This window comes from Heptranchias perlo, chromosome 2, assembly GCF_035084215.1.
Source record: "Heptranchias perlo isolate sHepPer1 chromosome 2, sHepPer1.hap1, whole genome shotgun sequence".
Taxonomy (NCBI): Eukaryota; Metazoa; Chordata; class Chondrichthyes; order Hexanchiformes; family Hexanchidae; genus Heptranchias; species Heptranchias perlo.
In genome coordinates, this window is record NC_090326.1 from 31,592,819 (window position 1) to 31,615,802 (window position 22,984).

Sequence of the window (22,984 nt, forward strand, 5' to 3'; positions counted from 1 at the left end):
ACCCAAACGACTTCTTCCATGAGGGCCTCCCATTGTTCAATTACTGTTTTGCCTACCAATTTTTGATTCCAATGCACCTGGGCAAAAAGTAGTTTTTGAAGTGTAGTCACTGTTGCAATGTAGGAAAACGCAGCAGCCAATTTGCGCACAGCAAGATCCCACAAAGAGCAATGAAATAAATGATCAGTTCATCTATTTTAGTGCTGTTGGTTGAGGGATAAATAATGACCAGGACACCAGGAGAACTCCCCTACTCTTCTTCGAAAAGTGCCATGGGATATTTTACATCCATCTGAGAGGGCAGACAGGGCTTCGGTTTAATGTCTCATTGGAAAGACGGCACCTCCGACAGTGCAGCACTCCCTTCAGTACGGCACTGAAGTTAACAAGTTAAATAGCGATAGATTGTTTTTGTTGTCGGTAAGACCGTAATAAGAGAACACAATTTAAGACAACCAGAAAAAGGATTAAAAAGGTTAGAAAAATAATCTTTACACATGTGGTTAGAATATGGAATTCTTTGCTACATACTAACACCACCAGAAAAACAGGTTAACTGGTCATTCATCTCATGCTATTTGTAGGACCTTGCTGTGCACAATTTGCCTATATAACTTCAAATAGTAATGAATTGGCTGTGATGTGCTTTGAGAAGTCTTGATAATGTGATAAGATGTTAATTAAGGGCCGGTTCTTTCTTTCTAAATTGGGTTGTTAGAAATGCTGGAGAGATAAGCTTGGGGTTGTTATCACTGTGCCAGAGGTCTAGATACAGAGTCTTTTGCCTATATATTTATTAGAGGCAATGATATTCACAGACAACAACGATGCATAGGCTGCGGGAAACCTCCTGTTACAGTTACTGAGCTCAGTACAGAGTGGCCGACCCTCGATCTTCTCCTGACTTCACGTTACATTGGTCCGGTTATTATACCCTCAGCTTCGAGACATTATGTCATAAACCTTCCATGATCTTTACCCTTAATTTACATTAACTTTCATTAGCTCAGTATTCCAGGTACTCTATGTCTCTAGGGGAGAGATCCACAGCCTTCACTCATAAGCTGCCTGTCTAACTAAATCTGTTGGAAAGGTTATAAGCAACTAAGACAGATAGATTTATCTACCAGAAGGTCAGAACTACACAAAGAACAAACAACTATCTTTATGACTCTAGCTAGTTCCTGCCACAGAGACTTTGACTCTCTGCTGGTTTGGACATGTTGCAGATACTATCTGCAAATTGATTTTCACCCCCTTTGCCTGGTGCTAATGGTGGTAACCTTACAGACTGGCGCCATTTAAAAAGGGGCCTCCATCTGGGTGTCTAAAGTACTCGCCTGATTCAGATCACAGGCCCAAAAATGACGTAAATAGACTCCCGATTGCCATTTGAGGAATAAACTGCTTGGAGCCTGCGCAGTGCAGGCTTCAACCAGTTCCACAGGCAACGGAGAAGAAGAGGCCCGCCAAAAGTAAGTGTTGAATTATTTTTGTGGGCTCCGGAGGAGCAGGACCGCATTTCAGAGGCCCATAAAAATAATCTGGGCTGCTGCAGCCCCAGGAACCTGCACCCTCCACGATCGCGATCCCCTCCTCCCTGCGACTTACCTTCCTGGCAGTGGCTTAGGCCTGGTTTCTTTTGACGAATCTGGCAAGCTGCATGGGATGCTCGCTTGGCAAATGTAAATGAGGCCAGGTCTCAAAATCACGGGGTGGGGGGGGCCACTTCACCTCCCGACCGGGTGGCCGACCACAGCGCTTCACTGGTCAGCTGCCCAAAATTCAAAATAGACTCCACTGTCTTTTATTCACAAAATACAGTCCTCCGTACAAGATGAAACTTGAACACAATCTCACTTAATATAGCTTCTCTAACACCGAGAAGGTTTATTCAACTACGTCAGTCTCCTAAGGCATTGCTCATAGGAATTCAAGATCAAGTGTAGTCTTCAGGTGAAACAGAGTTAGATGGCAGACGATATTTGGACTGAGGCCAGACATTCAGTCCCCAGTTCAAAGTCCTACATTCGGCCCTTATTTTTACAGAATACTTTCATTTTATGTTGTTTATTGTTAAAAATCCAAGCTTAGGGCAATTAAAGTAGAGCTGGCTGGATATTGCTATATCCTCAGCAATACAGACTGAGGAGCTGAGAGCTCCAAAACTGAGATGCAACAGTACCATCACTAGCATGGGGTTATAATTACAGCTTGACAAATTTACACAGGTAGTTTCCAGTATAAATGTGGATATAGGAATTTAAAATGGAAAATGTTGATAAAAATGTGTGATAAAAACATAACAGGAAGTAATATTTTGTAGACAGGATACGCACACAGGCAATTTAAAAAAATATATTATAGATATGTGTAATATTTGCCCAGAAATTGCTTTTAAAATAACAGTGAGCCTAACAGCGCTCACTGTAATTAGTGGTGAAATTCAGCTACTGCACATGCGCAGTTAAACGTGGAAATCCAGAAATTGCTCTTCCTGGTTTGCCGGCGATGTGGCAACTTTGCCTTAAAGGGACATTGCCGGCGACAATCAATAGAATAGCGCCAACTTGCTCTCTTGCCCAGCTGGAAACCAACTAATCTCACCAAAAACCAGTTAAGCTCAGTTTTTTAAAGTCTAAACTAAGATTTAACAGCGTGGTGAGTCTTAATAACTGCCAAACAACTTCTCTGGCACTAAAAATTAACTTTTAAAAAAGTGGAATCTCATTACTCCTGATTTTGATAGTTTTTGGACATTTAAAAAAAAAAATTTTTTTTTTACTTTTTCCTTGTCTCTTTTATCTCAGTCTTTTAATCTCATCCTCTCTATTTTGCTTTCTCTGTGTCATTTTATTGCCCCTTATTGGGCACAGCCGGGTTTTTAGTCTGCACTGTTTGTCTATGAACTGCACTTCCTGGTTCTCACAGTGTGGCTTGCTTTAAGCTGATTGGTTGAGGGGCCTTTGTGATCCTTTCACCACTCACAGAGCCCGGGAAAGAACGCTGATGTTTCTTGAACTCACAGTTCAAGGAAGTTGCTGCCAAAAAGAACGCGGTAACTTAGTGGGTGAATTTAAATCTAATGAGTGGCGGCCATTGCTGGTTTGTCATTCGCAGTAATTTACGTGTTGGACATGTTTAAAAATGGGCTGTCGTTTACATGCCGCAAGCCACAGAGTTGTTCTCCTGCTGATGCTAAGAAATTTAGACACTTTACTAAGATCTATATGCTAAACTTTTGTGACAAACTATATCTTTGGTCCAAGTGAAAAATGTTACAAGGGAAAATTTTACAGAATTGTACTCTTGGCAAATTTTAATGGATAGAAAATTCTGCAGGCCAGTGCGAGGCAACAGTGGGTTTTGTGAAAGAAATGGCTTTTGTCAAACATGGAGTTCTTTACTCAGCATCTATAGCGGCGGAGAAACTGTTCTATCCCTGGGATAGAGCCGTGCAGGCATTCAAAGATAGAGCGGTGTCTTGCCGCTATGGATGCTAGATAAAGAGCTGCCCATTCCACAAAAGCCGCTTCTTTCACAAAACCTGCCGCTGCCTTGCGCTGACCTGTGTGTCCTATGCTTTAAGTTGTAAAAGGCTCGGTGCATTGAAGGATGTTCGTAGTTTGTGATTTGTGAATGTCCATGGTGTCAGAGTGCCTCTTGTATATTTCACCATGCAAGTTATTTGGATCTCTCAATACGTGTCTGTTTTTTTGGGTGTGTCCGTTTATACAGGTTTCACTGTATTAGAAAATAGTGCAGCATTATAAAATTATCACGACAGTATTTCAGATAATCACGTTTAACATTTTAGCAAATAAAAATATACACAAGCACAATTCCCCCCCCCACCTCCCCACTTGTGTACAAATTGCAGTTTAGGTATACCAGGTTACCTCAGTCAACAAATATTACATTGCGGTCTTGCTAAAATCATGTGCATCAAGGACAGGCCCTCATCATAAATCAAAAGGTTTGAATCTCCACTTGTGCAATCAGTGGTTTTTCCTTAATGCATGCAGAAGGCACAATTTCAAAGTTCTTTTCTTCATTATTTCCAGATGTTGCTCCACAGTGCTCTCTACACAGCTGCTCGTTACAGGAACACTGCCACTTCACAAGCCTATTGGTGGTTTCCTTTATCGGTTACCATCATGAACATTCCTTCCTTGCTATAACCATATGGTGCTGCATGTAGCTGGTTCCAAGGCTGTAGCTCAGTATACTATTTACAGTCAGTCAAGAAATTTGCAGCAAATTGTGTCACAGGGGCTTTTGGGGATCATTTTTTACCCTCAAGGACAATATTTGTAAGAAAGAAATGTTCAGTTTTAAGCACGTCTGATTTACATTAAATTAATAATTTATTTTGGTTAAATATAAATGATTGTCAGTGTATATACTGTTTGGGGAAGGTTGTTCAAATTCTCTTAAGTGTTGGAAAATGCTAGAGAGTGAGGTGGTTGGGTTAGTTACATACAGTGGTATGTCAGCGTTAGACATATCTAATGTCCAGCCTGTACTTCGCAAATGGCCGGATTTGCTCTGATGCAGGAATTTAAGGGCCCATGGCCAGAGCAAAGAGGAGGGGGGATATCTACAACCCTGTCCGGTTCCTCAATGAAAGGAAAGGTACAGGAGCTGCAGCTATGATACACACTATGGATATAGGGTATGAGTACAGGATTTTGATCACTCCCAAATGTATTGTCAAAGGGCATACCTTCAAAGGGACTTGGCCGATTGGCCATGAAGGGTTGACAATGGACTCCTTAATTGTTACTACCAGAACAACTTGCATTTACATAGCCTCTTTAATGTAGAAAAACATCTTGGCAGAGGTGTAATAATAAAAATATGAATGCAGAGCTATAGAGGAAGATATTAGAAGCGGCGACCAAAAGCTTGTCCAAAGAGGTGGGTTTAAAGGTCGGTCTTGGAGGAGGAGGCAGAAAGGTTTAGACATGGAATTCCAGAGCATGAGGTCTAGATAGTGGAAGGCATGGCTGCCAATGATAGGGCAAAGGGAGAGGGATGCACAAACTGCTGACACTTCAGTGCAGTACTCGGGGGGAAGCTTTTGGATGAGATGATAAACTGACGTCCCACCTGTCCTCGCAGGTGGACGTAGAAGATCCTACCGCACTATTTGATGAAGTGCAGGGGAGTTCTCTCTGGTGGTCTGGCCAATATTTAACCCTCAACCAACACACAGATTACCTGGTCATATACCATGTATACTGTTCGTGGGAGCTTGCTTTGCACCAATTGGCTGCCACTTTTCCCTACAACAGAGACTACACTTAAAAAGTACTTTATTGGCTGTAAAGCACTTTGGAATATCCTGAGGGCGTGAAAAGCACTAAATGCAAGTCCTTTTAACTTGAAGCACAGCAAATCTTACCATAATACCATCCTGTAAGTAATCCCACTGGAAAAATGACATGACTGCATGTGAAGTTTGGACAACTTCTGCAGAAATGGACAGTATTTTCAATTGATTGAATGACTGAGAAAAATAGCAGATATCTACTATATATGTGGATCCACCAATATAATAATGTATGAATGAATGCAGAGTTGGAGAACTATTGATTAGACTGGCTTTATTTAGTACTAGTTAAGTGGTCCTTATGTTTAAGTGAAGGATCTTTGCAGTAACAAAAATGATCCTGTTCAGCTTTTATAGCTTGATAAGTCCAATTACAGACCATCAAATAATGAGAAAGAAATAGTAGAAGAGATCTGTGGGCAACTCAAAAAGGTTTGTAGGAATAATAGGGGACTTGCAACTATCTAGAGGTACCCTGGTACCCTCAGAACACTGGCCAAAATCAGCAAATACAGTTAGGACTGATTTCCAAGTACCATGAGGAAAACAATACTAGGTTTGAAGCTGAATAATTAATTGGAACAAGTAAGCAATCTAAAAAAGGTAGAAGACCATTTAAATGCCAGTGATTATAATAATTTACAGTCAGAACAGACTAAGTCAAAAAAAGTTTTGGAAAAGAAAGCAAGTTTTAAAGGGATGAAAAGGTTGACAAAATCAGCAGACCAGCATTGGAAAATATTTAAATATGAGATGGATGTTGACAGATTAGCAACATTTTGACGAGGAGTAAAGGAGCAAAAAGTCTAAGGAGAAGGCATATGATAAAATTATGGCTACTAATATACAGAACAAAGCCAGGAGAAATATCAAAGCAGAGGGGAAGAAAATTGGGAATTTTATGGGCTGAGAGCATGAAAAAACTGGCATAAACTTAAAAGGATAAAAGCAAACAACAAAGAAGGGAGGCAGTCACTAAGCGATAAAGAATTAAAGAATGGTAGAGATACTTTATGTATTTAGGCTCTGTACTTACAAACAATTGTGATAAATGCTAGGATACCAGAGGAGGAGACAGAAGAACAAATGGCAGATGCAGTTGAAGTATGGGCCCATATCTGCTCATATCTTTTAATATAGATACATGCAGTGTAATGCACTTGGGAAGAAGCAAATCCAAAGAAGTACATAGCCTACAGGGCTGAGTGCTCAAGGCCGCAAAGTAAGAGAAGGGCTTGGGTGTTATAGTGAGTGAGTCATTGAAGGCTACCGCAAAAACAAGTCAATCGTACTGGCATGCATGCCAACAACTAAGTATAAAACAAGAAATACTATTCTTTTTCTGTATAAGATCTTGGTCAAGCCTCATCTAGAATACCGTTTCTGGCTTTGGTATCTTCATATGTGGGTAATATAGATGCCCTAGAAAAGGTTCAGCAGAGGACCACCAGATTGATTCTTAGATTAAGAGTTACCACACTAGGCTTAGAGAGCTGGAGCTTTTTAATTTAGAAAAGCACTGACTTTGAGGATATTTGATTGAGGTCTTTAAAATAATGAAAGGATTAGACTCAGTCCATGTTGATAGGCTGTTTGAGCTAGGGGACTGGAGTATAGGTTACATAAGCATAGACCTAGGTCAGGTGCTAGGAGGTACTTCTTTTTGCAGAGAGTCTGGACCATTACCAGCACATGCAGCAAGTGAGGATTCACCATAAGCAGTAAAAAGTTAAACGGACGAGTTCCTGAGAGCAGCCAACATAACTGCATATGGAAGGTAGGTGGGTCATTGACTCCATCCCCTTCCCTGGCCACTGAAAGGCTGTACCAGACCGTTCACAACCTTGCCATCCAGTGCTTGCTGACCTACATTGGCTCCTACTGTGGGAATGTCTTGATTTTAAAATTCTCATCCTCATTTTCAAATCCCTCAATGGCCTCACCCCTCCCTATCTCTGTAACCTCCTCCAGCTCTACAACCCGAGGAGATCTCTGCCCTCCTCCAATTCTTGCCTCTTGCGCAGCCCTGATTTTAATCGCTCCCCCATTGGCGGCCGTGCCTTCAGCTGCCTAGGCCCTAAGCTCTGGAAATCCTCCCTAAACCTCGCTGCCTCGCTCTCCTCCTTTAAGATGCTCCTTAAAACCTCTCTCTTTGACCAAGGTTTTGGTCACTTGTCCTAATATTTCCTTAGGTGGCTCGGTGTCAAATTAATAATGCTCCTGTGAAGCGTTTTGGGACGTTTTACTACATTAAAGCTGCTACATAAATGCAAATTGTTGTTGTCATGGGGGTGTGTCACCCAGTCACCACGGTCTCCTGGAATTTGTTTGATTGCCTTCAAGGATCGGAGAAGAATTAACCAGAGATTCTTCCCTAAATCGGCATTATGGTTTTTCTTTTTTTTGCATCTCCCAGGAGATTGTGTGGCTGGTGGGTGAGAGCACAGCGGATATGGTGATAGAGTGCAGAAGTTACAGCATACCAGTATGCACAGGCTTTGTGGACCAGCTGTTCTTTATCTGTCCTTTCTCATATTTTTGTAAAATTGGTATGTGGTCCATTGAAAAATACTGATCACCACAACAGGAACTATTTATTACTTCTTCCATCATCTGCATAATGGCACACGCAGAGGATGGAAGCAGTAATAGCTGCACTTAGAGCACTTTTTCATGCTGAAACATCTCAAAACATTTCACACGATGAATTATTTTCTGACGTGCAGTGACTTATGTAGATAAAGTAGTATAATTGTATTATTAGTATACAAGTGGTGTGGGGAAAGATAAATCTCATATAGATTGCACCTACTGAAGCACCTCTAGTGCAGAAGGCTCAACCTCCTTGAGCATTGCTGATGCAGATTCTTGGAACCAGGGTACGAAGAGACTAAATGAAGAGTGCGGGATTTTAGTTAAGTACAACTGAACACACTATGCATAAACTTAAGTATTTATATCTACTTTGTGATCTGCAGATGCTTTAAAACTAGAAGTAGAAAAAATGATCGCGAAAAGATCGCCTCAAAGCTACTGAAAACATCAGTGAAAATTATGCACAGCTGTCTAAATTTGGTAGAAAAAGGCACAGACCAACATATTATTGTAAACTGAAAATTTCTTGGTGCAGAATGTAATGGTACTTTAGCAAACCATTAAATCGACCAAGTATTGCCAGTTTGCTCCCTCATTGATGGGCCAAATTAGAACCTGTAACAGAGGGATGGAACTGAAAACTGTGCCCAGAGACACAAGGAAATTGAATATAAAGTTAAAAATGAATGAAATATTAATCTAAAATCATCATTTATCATTTTCTTCAAGTACAAGACAAAACATAACACTGGTTTCCACATTCTGTATTTAGTGGGTAAACAGGTGCATTGACAGCTACTGCAGATATAAAAACAGACCCAAAATAAGTACACTTTACATATAAAATTGGAAATGTATACACTATAAATAAGATACCATAAAGTGATTTCCAGCCTAATTCAGAGGCTCATGACAATTACAAACTGCTCAACCTTTGATCTCGCTGTTTATATCACCTAAAGCTCTTGATTACATTACCACTTTGTACATCACTCTTAGGTACCCATTATTGTCTACAAACTACCAACTGGGACAGTCTCCAATTTGCTGATAGAGTAATATTCTCAGCTCCAAAGGGTTTTTCTAGAGACATATTGTAGACATCTCAACATTTGCAGTGACTAAATTCCAAACATATTCAACATTAAAACGTACAAACATAAAACACTGGACATGTATATTGGATTGGATATTTTTATGATGCAAAATTCTAAACTGTAGTAGCTAATTCCAACCTTTATTCTCTAACATTACATCATCTAATAAAAATAATTTTAAACACAATCTGGAATTCATTGGTTATGCATGGATTAACAGCTGCAACGCCCAGGACCAAGTTGTGTTTGAAGAATCTAAGGTAATCTAAATTGGTCTTCCATAATTATTGCCACAAATATAAACTACTGCTTTTATCCAGCAAGTGGTGCTATACAACAAAATCATTTTTGCTCACAGGATATCTCCACGATTTTTTTGTTTAAAAATAATTTGGTATTGCGCCTTTTGATATAGTTCGTTAAAAACTTCACTTTCATTTAAAATAATTTTATAGTTTTAATGTCCATATCCATTTACTAACTATATTTGAGTAATAGTATTAGCCTTTTAACATCAGAGGCAATTGAAAGAACATCTTGTAAGATATTGAATTCCAGTAAACGAAGGAAATGTTCCCAAAAATTAAAAAAGTAAAAATGAACGTATCTAAATTCATTGTTCTCTGTTGGCACTTTACATCAATCTAAACCAAACATTTCAAAGCGTTATGACGGTTCCATCCTCCTCAATGCCCCCTCTACTGAGAGCCAGACTATGCCTTGCCTCAGCTTTGATTGCGCTCAGTGTTTTAAGTATATTTCCATTGCTTTCTCTAATGGAGCCATTGAGTGTCAGCTCCTTCTGCAGTCTCTGACTCAGATTGCCACCGTTTGTTCGAGAAGTGGTCAAGGATGAAGATGGCAGCTTAACTGGAATGCTCTGTGGTTCACCACAACCCTCAATAATAATGTCAGCTTCCTCATCACTTTCATCTTCAGGATTATAGTTCTGCATCACATGGGTAGAAGGCAGACTGTGATGACTAGCTGTACTGTCATTGGAATGGCCAGAGCTACCAGACATACGACTACTGCGGATGACATTGTTCCTCTGGTTTACTGGCTTTACTGTGATAATAAGGTTGTGACTGTTGGCAATCATCATGTCTGTGACTTGATCAAGAGTTTTACCCATTACCTCAATTCCATTCACCTCTAGGACTTCATCATTAACAGCAAGGAGCCCTGTACTTTCAGCTAAGCCTCCAGGCACGAGCCGCGAGATGAAGATACCCGGAACTTTTTCTAGCCCATGAGCAGTCACCCTCACACTGGTGCCATCTCGAATGTAGAATCCCAAGGGCTTTTCACACCCATGCTTGTACAATCTGACTCTCCGGTGAGTTTCAGGAAGAATATCCACATCAATGATGGAAGAGACAGGCCTGAAGTCTTGAGGAATACTAATGCTGAGGTGAACTCGTTTTCGGAGGGTATCGTTACGGAGTCCACCCAAAGGTTTTTTCCTTCGTGTCAGCGAATCTGTGCCAAACAGATCGTAGTCTACCTCTTCTGAAAAAGTTGAACAAAAGTATTTTTTTTAAAAAAAAGTTTTAAAATTCAATATAATGTACAGTAAAAAGTTTTAATTCTGGATAAGGATGTATTTTCAATGCACAAAGCTGTTTTTGAATGTGGTTAAAACTTATTCAAAAAACGAATTTGACTTTACTGTGTAGACTTTTTATAATGTATTTTCACTTTCAAATTGCAATTAGAATTCACAATAATACAAATTAGACATGGAAAACATTACAATTTCAATAAACTTATCTGATCAAGTTCAAAATAATTTTATGCTTTTAGAAACAATACTGTATAGCCTTATTTCATATTACAATTTAATACTGATGAACTCACTCAAACCTGACCAACCTCTGTGTAGTGAAAATTCTTTAGATTTATCATTTAAGATTTATTGGAGAAAAGAAAATCCACAGACTAGGAAGTCATGAATTCAATTCTCCTTTTTGTGATCTCGCTACTTTGGATCAGCCTGGAAGCAGCTCAGGATCACTGGGAAAACGTGCTATTGACAGAGTATGTGGCATACTCACCCAGTAGCACATTTTCCTTTGGTCATGTGGATTGGATCAGCTTTGTCCCATAGCTGATTTAAGGCTGTAAGCCTCGGTAGTCATCAGAAATGAAGCAAACTAAAATTGATGCACCTCAATAGAATAGGTTTTATGTCCCCCTCGCCTGCTAGTATGGGTATTTGATCCAAAGGTCTGTGGCCCCACTAAAATAAAAAGAATCTCTCTAGAACACAAGCAGCTCCTCCCAGTTAGTAATCTCTCGGACGACCACCTGAAATGACCAATCTCTTGGGCAGCAAAACTGAAGATTTAAAAAGAGTTTCACACTCATATATGTTCTCGTAAATAGACAATACTTTTACAGAAGGGTTATACCAGAAATGTTAATGTGTCTTTTCTCGATACACATGCTAATTAATCTGATGTGCATTTCCAGCATTTTCTGTTTTGTTTCAGGATGAAAGAGGCCATTTCATCGTTCTATGTAGAATTATAGATGGAAAGCTACCACCCATAATCATCTACCTCATCATGCTATTCCAGCTCAATTGTATTGTAGTTCACTGATCGCAATGATGTTATTTCCAAAGTTGTATCAATATATTACTTTCAATTTTTACTTGAAGGGAAAAAATTTACAGGGCTATGGGGAAAGAGTAGGGGAATGGGATTAATTGGATAGCTCTTTCAAAGAGCTGGCACAGGCATGATGGGCCGAATGGTCCAATTGCTACAATTGTCAATTTGCGGAAATAAGGTTTTCCCCCAAATTCTACAGTGGTAAATACAATTGTGAATTTTAAAGTTCTAGTTGTACTACAGCCAGAATGTACTTGTATCGTGGCCAGTACTTCAGACATGTATTTGAAACAATTTAGCAGCAGCCATAGTGCAATAGTGTTACGATAAAGGCATCATCAGAACCTTCTGATGCTAAAACCATATTCAATGGCTTTTAGAAATTTGCTAATATATTCCAGTTCCAGCTAGTTTTTTTTGGTGGGGTGGGGGAGAATAACCTCCATTTGTAGTATGCAACTGTTCGATGTAGAAATATTAGGCAGAAATAACATTACTTAGACAGATAAGATTAAACAAACAAGCTGAATTCCACACTGGAGGAGACTTACATAATTCCATTTCATTTTGCCCTCTACAATTCTGCCTGTGTACTTCCTCTATCCTCTGGGAATTGTGGAGACTTAATTGACAGCCTTGAATATAGTTCAAAAGCACAATTACTTTCACCTACGAGTGGCAGCTAAGGAATAAAATTAGATGATTGATCATTCAAGCATCCTTAGCCCTAGAAAACGTAAAAGCTTTATCCAGACTTTTCTATGGGATCTGATCTTAAGAAGCAAAACCTGGACAACATCCAGGCTTGGGCTGATAAGTGACAATAACATTTGTGCCATATAAGTGCAAGGCAATGACCATCTCCAACAAGAGAGAGCCTAACCACCTCCCCGTGACAATCAATGGCATTAAAAGAACTTGCATTTATATAATGCCTTTCACGACCTTGGGACATCCCAAAGCACTTTACAGCCAATGACGTACTTTTTAAGTGTAGTCACTATTGTTATACATAGAAAATAGGAGTAGGCCATTCAGCCCTTCGAGCCTGCTCCACCATTCAATACGATCATGGTTGATCCTCTATCCTCTATACCATATTCCCGTTCTCTCCCCATACCCCTTGACGCCTTTTGTGTCTAGAAATCTATCTAGCTCCTTCTTAAATATATTCAGTGACTTGGCCTCCAAAGCTTTCTGTGGTAGAGAATTCCAGAGGTTCACCACCCTCTTGAGTGAAGAAATTTCTCCTCATCTCAGTCCTAAATTTTTTTTAAATTTATTCGTTCATGGGATGTGGGCGTCGCTGGTGAGGCTGGCATTTATTGCCCATCCCTAATTGCCCTTGAGAAGCTAGTAGTGAGCCGCCTTCTTGAACCGCTGCAGTCCGTGTCCTGAGACTGTGACCCCTCTGTTCTGGACCCCCCCCAGCCAGGGGAAACATCCTCCCTGCATCCAGTCTGTCTAGCCCTGTCAGAATTTTATATGTTTCAATGAGATCCCCCCTCATTCTTCTAAACTCAAGTGAATACAGGCCGAGTCAACCCAATCTCTCCTCATATGACAGTCCTGCCATCCCAGGGATCAGTCTGGTGAACCTTCGCTGCACTCCCTCTATGGCAAGTATATCCTTTCTTAGGTAAGGAGACCAAAACTGCACACGATACTCCAGATGTGGTCTCACCAAGGCCCTGTATAACTGCAGTAAGACATCCTTGCTCCTATATTCAAATCCTCTTGCAATGAAGGCCAACATACCATTTGCCTTCCTAACTGCTTGCTGCAAGATCGCACAAACAGCAATCAGATAATGACCAGATAATCTGTTTTAGGGATGTTGGTCAAAGGATAAATATTGGCTAGGACAACGGGAAGAACTTCTATGTTCTTCTTTGGAATAGTGGCACGGGATCTTTTATATCCACCTAATAGGTTTAACGTCTCACCTGAAAGACAGCACCTCCCACAGTGCAGTGCTCCCTCAGTACAATTAACATCCTGATGGTCACAATTGACCAGAAACTCAACCGGACCAGCCACCTAAATGCCATGGCTACTAGCGCAGGTCAAAGGCTGAGTATTTTGCAGTGAGGGGCTTACCTCCTGACTCCTCAAAGCCTCTCCACCACCTACAAAGAATAAGTCAGGAGTGTGAAGGAATCCTCTCCATTTGCCTGGATGGGTGTGGTTGCAACAACACTCAAGAAGCTTGACACTATCGAGGACAAAGCAGCTCATCCACCAGCTTAAATATTCACTCCCTTTGCCGGCATACCTTTTTAAAAAAATTTGTTCATGGGATGTGGGCGTCGCTGGCGAGGCCGGCATTTATTGCCCATCCCTAATTGCCCTCGAGAAGGTGGTGGTGAGCCGCCTTCTTGAACAGCTGCAGTCCGTCTGGTGAAGGTTCTCCCACAGTGCTGTTAGGAAGGAAGTTCCAGGATTTTGACCCAGCGACGATGAAGGAACAGCGATATATTTCCAAGTCAGGATGGTGTGTGACTTGGAGGGGAATGTGCAGGTGGTGTTGTTCCCATGTGCCTGCTGCTCGTCCTTCTTGGTGGTAGAGGTCGCGGGTTTGGGAGGTGCTGTCGAAGAAGCCTTGGCGAGTTGCTGCAGTGCATCCTGTGGATGGTACACACTGCAGCCACAGTGCGCCGGTGTGAAGGGAGTGAATGTTTAGGGTGGTGGATGGGGTGCCAATCAAGCAGGCTGCTTTGTCCTGGATGGTGTCGAGCTTCTTGAGTGTTGTTGGAGCTGCACTCATCCAAGCAAGTGGAGAGTATTCCATCACACTCCTGACTTGTGCCTTGTGGATGATGGAAAGGCTTTGGGGAGTCAGGAGGTGAGTCACTCGCCGCAGAATACCCAGCCTCTGACCTGCTCTTGTAGCCACAGTATTTATGTGGCTAGACCAGTTAAGTTTCTGGTCAATGGTGACCCCCAGGATGATAATGAGGAGGATTCGGCAATGGTAATGCCCTTGAATGTCAAAGGGAGGTGGTTAGATTCTCTCTTGTTGATGATGGTCATTGCCTGGCACTTGTCTGGCGCGAATGTTATTTGCCACTTATCAGCCCATGCCGGAATGTTGTCCAGGTCTTGCTGCATGCGGGCACGGACTGCTTCATTATCTGAGGGGTTGTGAATGGAACTGAACACTGTGCAATCATCAGTGAACATCCCCATTTCTGACCTTATGATGGAGGGAAGGTCATTGATGAAGCAGCTGAAGATGGTTGGGCCTAGGACGCTGCACTGAGGAACTCCTGCAGCAATGTCCTGGGGCTGAGATGATTGGTCTCCAACACCCACTACCATCTTCCTTTGGGCTAGGTATGACTCCAACCACTGGAGAGTTTTCCCCCTGACTCCCATTGACTTCAATTTTACTAGGGCTCCTTGGTGCCACACTCGGTCAAATGCTCCCTTGCTGTCAAGGGCAGTTACTCTCACCTCACCTCTGGAATTCAGCTCTTTTGTCCATGTTTGGACCAAGGCTGTATTGAGATCTGGAGCCGAGTGGTGGAACCCAAACTAAGCTCAAAAACATTGTTGTATAGTATAGTATACAAAACCATACCCATATAGTAGTGATTATACTACACTGCCACCCTATACAAAGTTGTAAAACAGTACCGATACTTCATCCTCCCCCAACCTATTTTTAAATTTGGATTTTAGTCTTGATTGTAAGCATTAGGTTCTCTTTATCTAGCCAATTCTGTTTTCCCAATTTTAATCATTAATCCCAAGCCACTTGACTACTCCCTTTCATTCCAATCTGACCATCAGTGGAAATAGCTAGATTAAGAAAACAGTAATCCCGCTGAATTAAAGCATGTATAAATTTTAGACATTTTCTTCCAATTTCCCCCCGTAATCCCACCTCTTCTACAGCCAGTCAGTATAGACTCCACTCCTGTATCTCATCTAAGTGCCCATTCTTCAAGAAAGCTTGAACAGCAAGTGGTAGCATGTTATTTGACAGAGTTTGGGGAGGGAAAGCAGCAAGAGAAAACTTCATAGCCGATCTGTATCATGCCCATACCTCATGTAGATGGTCATTAGATAGCAAGAATGAGAACACTGCCCAACTGTTCCATGCTTAGCCCAGGGACACTAAAGGCCAACTCCAGCATCTCCACTGCTGCCATGGTTAAGACTAGCCAGCTGAGCATAAATCTTGGATTGAAATGATCATCATCCTGGGATGTATGATTCAAAACCATGCCATGAAGTACATTTACACATCAAATCACAAGGGATGCTGCTAAACCACTCTATCAAAGCAATACAGGATCAAACTGTACCCTCAAGTCACACTATACAAACAAACTTTTTAAACTACCCAGAATAAGTTAGAAAACTAAAAACTGAGGAGCGCTACAGCAGTTTTTAAAAAAAATATCATTCATAGAGAGCAATCTGATGAATCTGTTATTCAACTGGCTCATTTGCATAATTTATTAACATGCAGGAAGAAGCACTAATTTCTCACTCTGCATGATCCTCATTTTAGTTCTTAATTCAGTAGCAGTCTACATTTGTATCCGTGCGAAGCATCAGGAGGAATTAAAGTTTGTTGCTGGCCATTACCAGCAAGGTTGAACCAACACTGATAAAATGTATATTCTTATATTATATAGAATACCAAAAAGTCAGGAAACTAGAAATTAAAACTAAGTCTATTAAGAATTAATACATAGTAGGGGATCTCCCACAGCATTTTTTGCGATCCTAGTATTGGGTAATGGGGTATCAGAACATTTGGGCTGGAAGCGGTCAGCCACAGTACTGAGGAATGGGGCATGAAAACAGAGTGTGGGGGCTGGAGTACTAAAGGAGGGTTTTGGTGAGTGGGAGGGCAGCAAACCCAGAGTTGGAGCAATTGTGTGGTTGGGGTAGAAGAAGAGTGGGGGCTAACGTACTTGCGCAAGGCTTCAATAATAGGGAGTAGGCAGATTGTGAGCACTCAGGTTGTCTAGGAGGGAACAGAGTGGAGGACATACAGATATGGGAGGGATTAACCACATGGAGGTGGGCATGGTGGGAGACAACAGGGAAATATCATGGCAACCAAAAGCAAGTTGAAAATGTTTTGTGTCAATCTTATTGCACATTAGAGGGTCACTGCTAGATTACAATCATAAAATAATAGACACAGAGAAAAGATGTATGGATAGCTTTTCAAGACTGTAGCTGGCCATAATTTTCAATATAATCTTTAAGAAGATTTTCAAGATGGTGAACAAAATGTTCTAGAAAGGGATGAAAATCACTTCATATACAGGCATGGGGACTATGAAAGAGCTTAATGTAGTCCAGGTTAAACTATAGATCATAAAAGTAATACAAGTAATCATATTGCATCACAAATCCCAAAGTTTTACCAAACAGAATTGGACTCAGAAGGGGGGAAATTTCCATTTTAGGCTCAGGCACTAAACTGGCTGTAGTGGCTCAGCTATTCGTTCTCTGCCTGTGCCCAAAGTAAAAAGTACCCCCAATGTTTTTTTGATATGGGGGGGGGGGGCAGAAAAGAGAGAGAATCTATCTGCTACTCCAATGTTTGGCCAGCCCTTTTTTTTATATACCACATGGGAGCATGGATACCATGTGGGCTGGCTGTCATATGTCGATATTAAAACGGTCAAAGTGTCAGCCATCAAATCTTCCCCAAGACTGTGATCCAAGCTTAGCTAAAAGTCAGAGATATTTGAGGGATACTGAACAAATATGATCTGTCTCTGAAATGAAAACTTGAAACCTGCTCTCAAAATGGTTTACAATTTTGTGAATACAGAAGTTAAAAGGAAAGTAGATGGTCCCTGGGTTCCTGTTATGAGGAACCCTCCTACTCCATTAACATAAGCAATGTGAGTTCCATGTTTACTGTTAGCAATGTGCAGATATTACCTCTAATAAGATCCCAACTGGCCATATACTACAAGAGTGCTAACACATCTACTGATTGAAATTATGTAGTTCTGAGGAACTTTTCTCATGACTTACAACAAACCTGGTGCATCTCTAGCCAGTACTGGACCCAAAAATATTCCAAGACTTCTTTTTGTCATGACTGCAAAATCTGCTAGCCAAATTCCAATTTTAGCTACTCAAGAGATTTTTGTCCCCAACTTTAACACTTTGGCTTTTAAACATTCAACTATCCTTGAGAAGGTTTGCAGACTCACAGTTTAAGTAGGAGCCCAATTTTATTTCAATCAGTAAGAATTAATTTGTCAATGCTAGAAAGTAAGCTTTTATTTTGTCATTTTGTGTGAAATTATTTTGAATTCATGTGTTTCAAAACCTAAGATCTAACACACGGTATTACTATAAATTTTGACATTGCAAACCAGCAGAGTACGTTACACAATTTTACTTTTACCATTATTTTGCAGTAAAATTGTTACAAACTTTCCAACATAAACTATTAAGTTGTTACAATAAATAGGAAAAATAAAAGCAAATTTAACTAAAGCAACTCTGATGGACCAAAAGTGGAGAACTTAGAGCCAAGATTTTCCTTAGGTATGTTGATAGTGAATTGATCAACATTTTTGCAAACTAAAGTCCATTACTGTCCCTGATTTTCATTGGCCCCTCATGGACAGAAATAAGTATCCAAATATTCAAGACAACTTTAACCACTGCATCAAAAAGTTTTCCTTTGGTCACCAGTAGCAAGGGATCAGTCCGCCTGTAAGATAAGCAACTTAATTTTTTCCTACCTGTCGAGTTGCAAAATTTACTGTAATGCTAAACCATAGACACTGCAGATCGGAAATCATCTACTGTAGTGGGAAGATTAGCATTTATATATGACTTCTACACCTATCAGTAGTACTGCCATGAAATGAAGATGGAAGATCAAAACACCCACTCCCTTCAATGCAGCTTCTGCTGTGCCCTGACATGAAGAGTGGAAAATAGAATGGTTAGCAATATAGTTATTTTGGTGCTACAACCAGGTTATACATTTCGGTTTCACAGATTCTATCTTTTCTAATGTACCTAAAGTAGTAAATTAAAAAAATGTAGTCAAAAGTTTTGATTAGCTGTGAAAATAGGAGTTCTCTCTGAACTCCTTTATGTAATCAAATGTCCACTACAAATTCGAACAAATTACTTCAGAAATCTCAAAATTAATTTCAACTCCAAAAAATTACAAATTTAATAAGCATTCATTAATTCTCAGTACACATTCAAAAAAAATGACTGTTGATGTGAAAGAATTAAAACAATTACAGAAGTTGCCGGTCAAAGAACATTAAGCAAAAATACTGCATTTCAGGGTACTAAATCATTTGGTTGAGAGCTCCAATTCTGAACAGTAACTGCTCTAGGGCTTAAAGACGCACTGATAGGTGACTCCACATGCAATGAATAACAATGATTAATGACAACGTATGTGCCACATATAACTATTTAAAAAGAACAAATAAATCCAAAAGCATCAGATCTTGAATACACTTACAGCGTTAGAAACAGCACACACACAGAACTGTTAACCACATCTCTCAATTAGATTAACATTTATTTCCAAAAATTAATTGTCTGTTTGGTTGTAGATTAGATTTTGCAAGCATCATCAGGCCTGCACGAGGCATCTTCTCCACCCAGAGCAAGCCTGGTGGCAAGCGATTAAAAAAGTATGAATTTTCATTTTTTTAAAAATATGCAACTTTGGGGTAGAATAATGCATTTCTTTTCGCCCATTTTTTGTCTCTTGTAGTCTCGCTACAAACCTCTGCCCAATACGACTGTGGAGCATTGCCTCCACAGAACTGTACCTCTACTACAGGCTCCCATAGTAATAGGTCCCATAACTTTTCATGCCGCTCAACATTCTTCTCAATCTGTTGTCCTAATCAGAAGTATCTGAGAATGGAGAATTCATTACATATAATGTACAGCACACAAACAGACTATTCAGCCCAACAGGTTTATGCTCCATACGAGCCTTCTCGCACTCTTCATCTAATCCCATCAACATATCCTTCTATTCCTTTCTCCCTCATGTACTTATCTAGCTTCCCCTTAAATGCATCTATGTTAGTCGCCTCAACTACTCCTTGTGGTAGTGAGTTCCACATTCTAACCACTCTCTGGGTAAAGAAGTTTCTCCTGAATTCCCTATTGGATTCATTAGTGACAATTTTATATTTATGGCCCCTAGTTCTGGTCTCCCCCGCAAGTGGAAACATCTTCTCTACTTCTACCCTATCAAACCCATCACAATCTTAAAAGACCTCAATCAGGTCACCCTTCAATCTTCTCTTTTCTAGAGAAAAGAGCCCAAGCCTGTTCAATCTTTCCTGATAGGTATAACCTCTCAGTTCTGATATCATCCTAATAAATCTTTTTTGCACCTTCTCCAGTGCCTCTATATCCTTTTTATAATATGGAGACCAGGACTGTTCACAGTGCTCCAGGTGTGGTCTAACCAAGGTTCTATACAAGTTTAACATAACTTCTCTGCTTTTCAATTCTATCCCTCTAGAAGTGAACTCCAGTGCTTGATTTACTTTTTTTATGGTCTTATTGCACTGAGTCACTACTTTTAGTGATTTGTGTATCTGTACCCCTAGATCCCTCTGCTCCTCTACCCCATTTAGACTAATCACCCAAGCAGTGTGTGGCTCCCTTATTCTTCCTACCAAAATGTAATAACTCACACTTATCTATATTGAAATTCATTTGCTAATTACTTGCCATTCTGCAAGTTTATTAATGACCTCCTGTATTTTGTCACAGTTCTCCTTGGTATTAACTATACCTCCCAATTTGGTGTTGTCTGCAAATTTTGAAATTGTATTTCCGATTCCATAAGAACATAAGAAACAGGAGCAGGAGATATGGCCCCTCGAGCCTGCTCCACCATTCATTCAATCAGGCCATGGCTGATCTTCAATCTCAACTCCACTTTCCTGCCCGATCCCCATATCCCTCGATTCCCCTAGAGTTCAAAAATCTATCTACCTCAGCTTTGAATATACTCAATGACTGAGCATCCACAGCCCTCAGAGGTAGAGAATTCCAAAGATTCACAACCCTGAGTGAAGAAATGCCTCATCTCAGTCTTAAATGGCCGACCCCTTATCCTGTGACAATGCCCTCTAGTTCTAGACTCTCCAGCCAGGGGAAACAACCTCTCAGCATCTAGCCTGCCAAGCCTCCTCAGAATCTTATATGTTTCAATGAGATCACCTCTCATTCTTCTCAACTCCAGAGAGTATAGGCCCATTCTATTCAACCTCTCCTCATAGGACAACCCTCTCATCCCAGGAATTAATCTAATGAACCTCCATTGCACCGTCTCTAAGGCAAGTATATCCTTCCTTAGATGAGGAGACCAAAACTGTACGCAGTACTCCAGGTGAGATCTCACCAAAGCCCTGTACAATTCTAGTAAATCTTCCTTACTCTTGTATTCCAACCCCCTTGAAATAAAGGCCAACATGCCATTTGCTTTCCTAATTGCCTGCTGTACCTGCATGCTAACTTTTTGTGTTTCTTGTACCAGGACACCCAAGTCTCTCTGAACACCAACATGTAATAGTTTCTCACCATTTTAAAAATATTCTGTTTTTCGATTCTTACTACCAAAGTGAATAACCTCACATTTCCCCACATTATACTCCATCTGCCACCTTCTTGCTCACTCACTTAACCAGTCTACATCCCTTTGCAGACTCTGTGTCCTCACTGCTTACTTTCCCACCTAGCTTTGTATTGTCAGCAAACTTGGATACATTATACTTGGTCCCTTCATCCAAGTCATTAATACAGATTGTAAATAGCTGAGGCCCAAGCACCGATCTTTGCGGTACCCCACTGGTTACAGCCTGCCAATCTGAAAATGATCCATTTATCCATAGTCCAAATTGTTTGTGAATGGTGAACAGTGGTCCCAGCAACGATCCTCGTGGAACACCACGTCTCACCTTTTGTCAGTCTGAGTAACTAGCTTTAACCCCTACTCTGTGTTTTCTAGTTTGCAGCCAGCTTGCTATCCATTCTGCTCCTTGTCCCCTGACTCCACATGCTCCGACCTCAATCATGAGTCTACTATTGAAGTACCTTATTGAAGGTTTTTTGAAAATCCAAATGTATTACCATCTACTGCATTACCCTTGTCTTCCTTTCTGTTACTTCTTCAAAGAATTCAATCAGGTTGGTTAAGCATGACCGTACCTTTTGAATCCATGCTGACTATTCTTTATTATATTTTCAGTTTCTAGATATTTTTCTATTACATCTTTGAGTAAGGATTCCATTATCTTTTGACGTTAAGCTAATTGGTCTACAGTTCCATCTCCCTTTTTAAATATAGGAATTACGTTAGCCGTTCGCCAGTCCTCTGGCACTAATCCCCTTTCTAATGAATTTTTACACATACGTAATAGTGCATCTGCTATCTCTTCCCTAACTTCTTTTAATGTGCTTGGATGCAATCCATCCTCTCTAACTTTGATTATCTCCCTCCCTTTCTATCTTAAATGAGTTAATTTATCCTTTTTGATCTCTTCTTCTAATGTCATGCCAACCATGTTAGTATTTACCAGGGAGACTGAGGCAAGCAATTAATTAATATTTCTGCCATTTTGCTGCCATTACCTGTGAGTTTATCATGTGCCTCTCTTAGTGGCCCTATCCCGATCCTAATTTTTCTTTTGTTATTTGTGTGTCTGTAGAATATTTCACTATTTCTTTTTGTATTCCTTGATAATTTAAATTTTGTAGTTTCTGTGTCTTCCTAATTTTTTTTTCAAAACTTCTTACCTAACCTTTTCATATTCCCTTTTGTCATCCTCTCCTTTACTGTCTATGTACTTAGCGTATGCCTTTTTCTTTAGTTTCAATTTTGCCCTTATTTCTTTATTCATCCATGGTGTATCATTACTGGCTAGTTTGTTCTTGCTTTTTAGTGGGATAAAGATTCACAAGGACGAGAACTGAGCGGATATACTTATCAGGAAAGGCTGAACAGGATGTCCAGTAACATTTAGAATTGTTCCCACTTGTCACTGGATTTCAAAAATTTGACAGACAAGAGACTGAAGAATCAAACAGAACACTTAAATCAGATGATCCAATCTGGATTAAAGATACACAGACATCAAAATCACACTTTGACAGTCTAGGTGGAATTCTTTCCAGAAACAGGAACCTACTTCAACACAAGAATGTAATCAAGAGAATTAATCAGTCTGTGATTAAGTGGAGGAATCATCCAGCCAGCAGCAAATATCAGTGACCCAGAGGCTGTAGAAACACAACTCATTAGGCCTAATAACTCAGTGGAAATATGATAGTATACAAAATCACAA

General features: G+C 40.3%; 1 protein-coding gene across 1 annotated transcript in view; it reads right to left on the minus strand.

The window, feature by feature from the left end:
• Positions 1–8,679: 8,679 nt before the first annotated feature.
• LOC137333211 (partitioning defective 6 homolog gamma-like) overlaps positions 8,680–22,984 on the minus strand; it is a 69,727-nt gene continuing 55,422 nt past the window's right edge. The window contains exon 3 of the mRNA XM_067997382.1: positions 8,680–10,539. Within this exon, the coding sequence (XP_067853483.1) occupies positions 9,686–10,539 (854 nt within the window). The 3' untranslated portion in view covers positions 8,680–9,685. The remainder of the gene's footprint in view (positions 10,540–22,984) is intronic.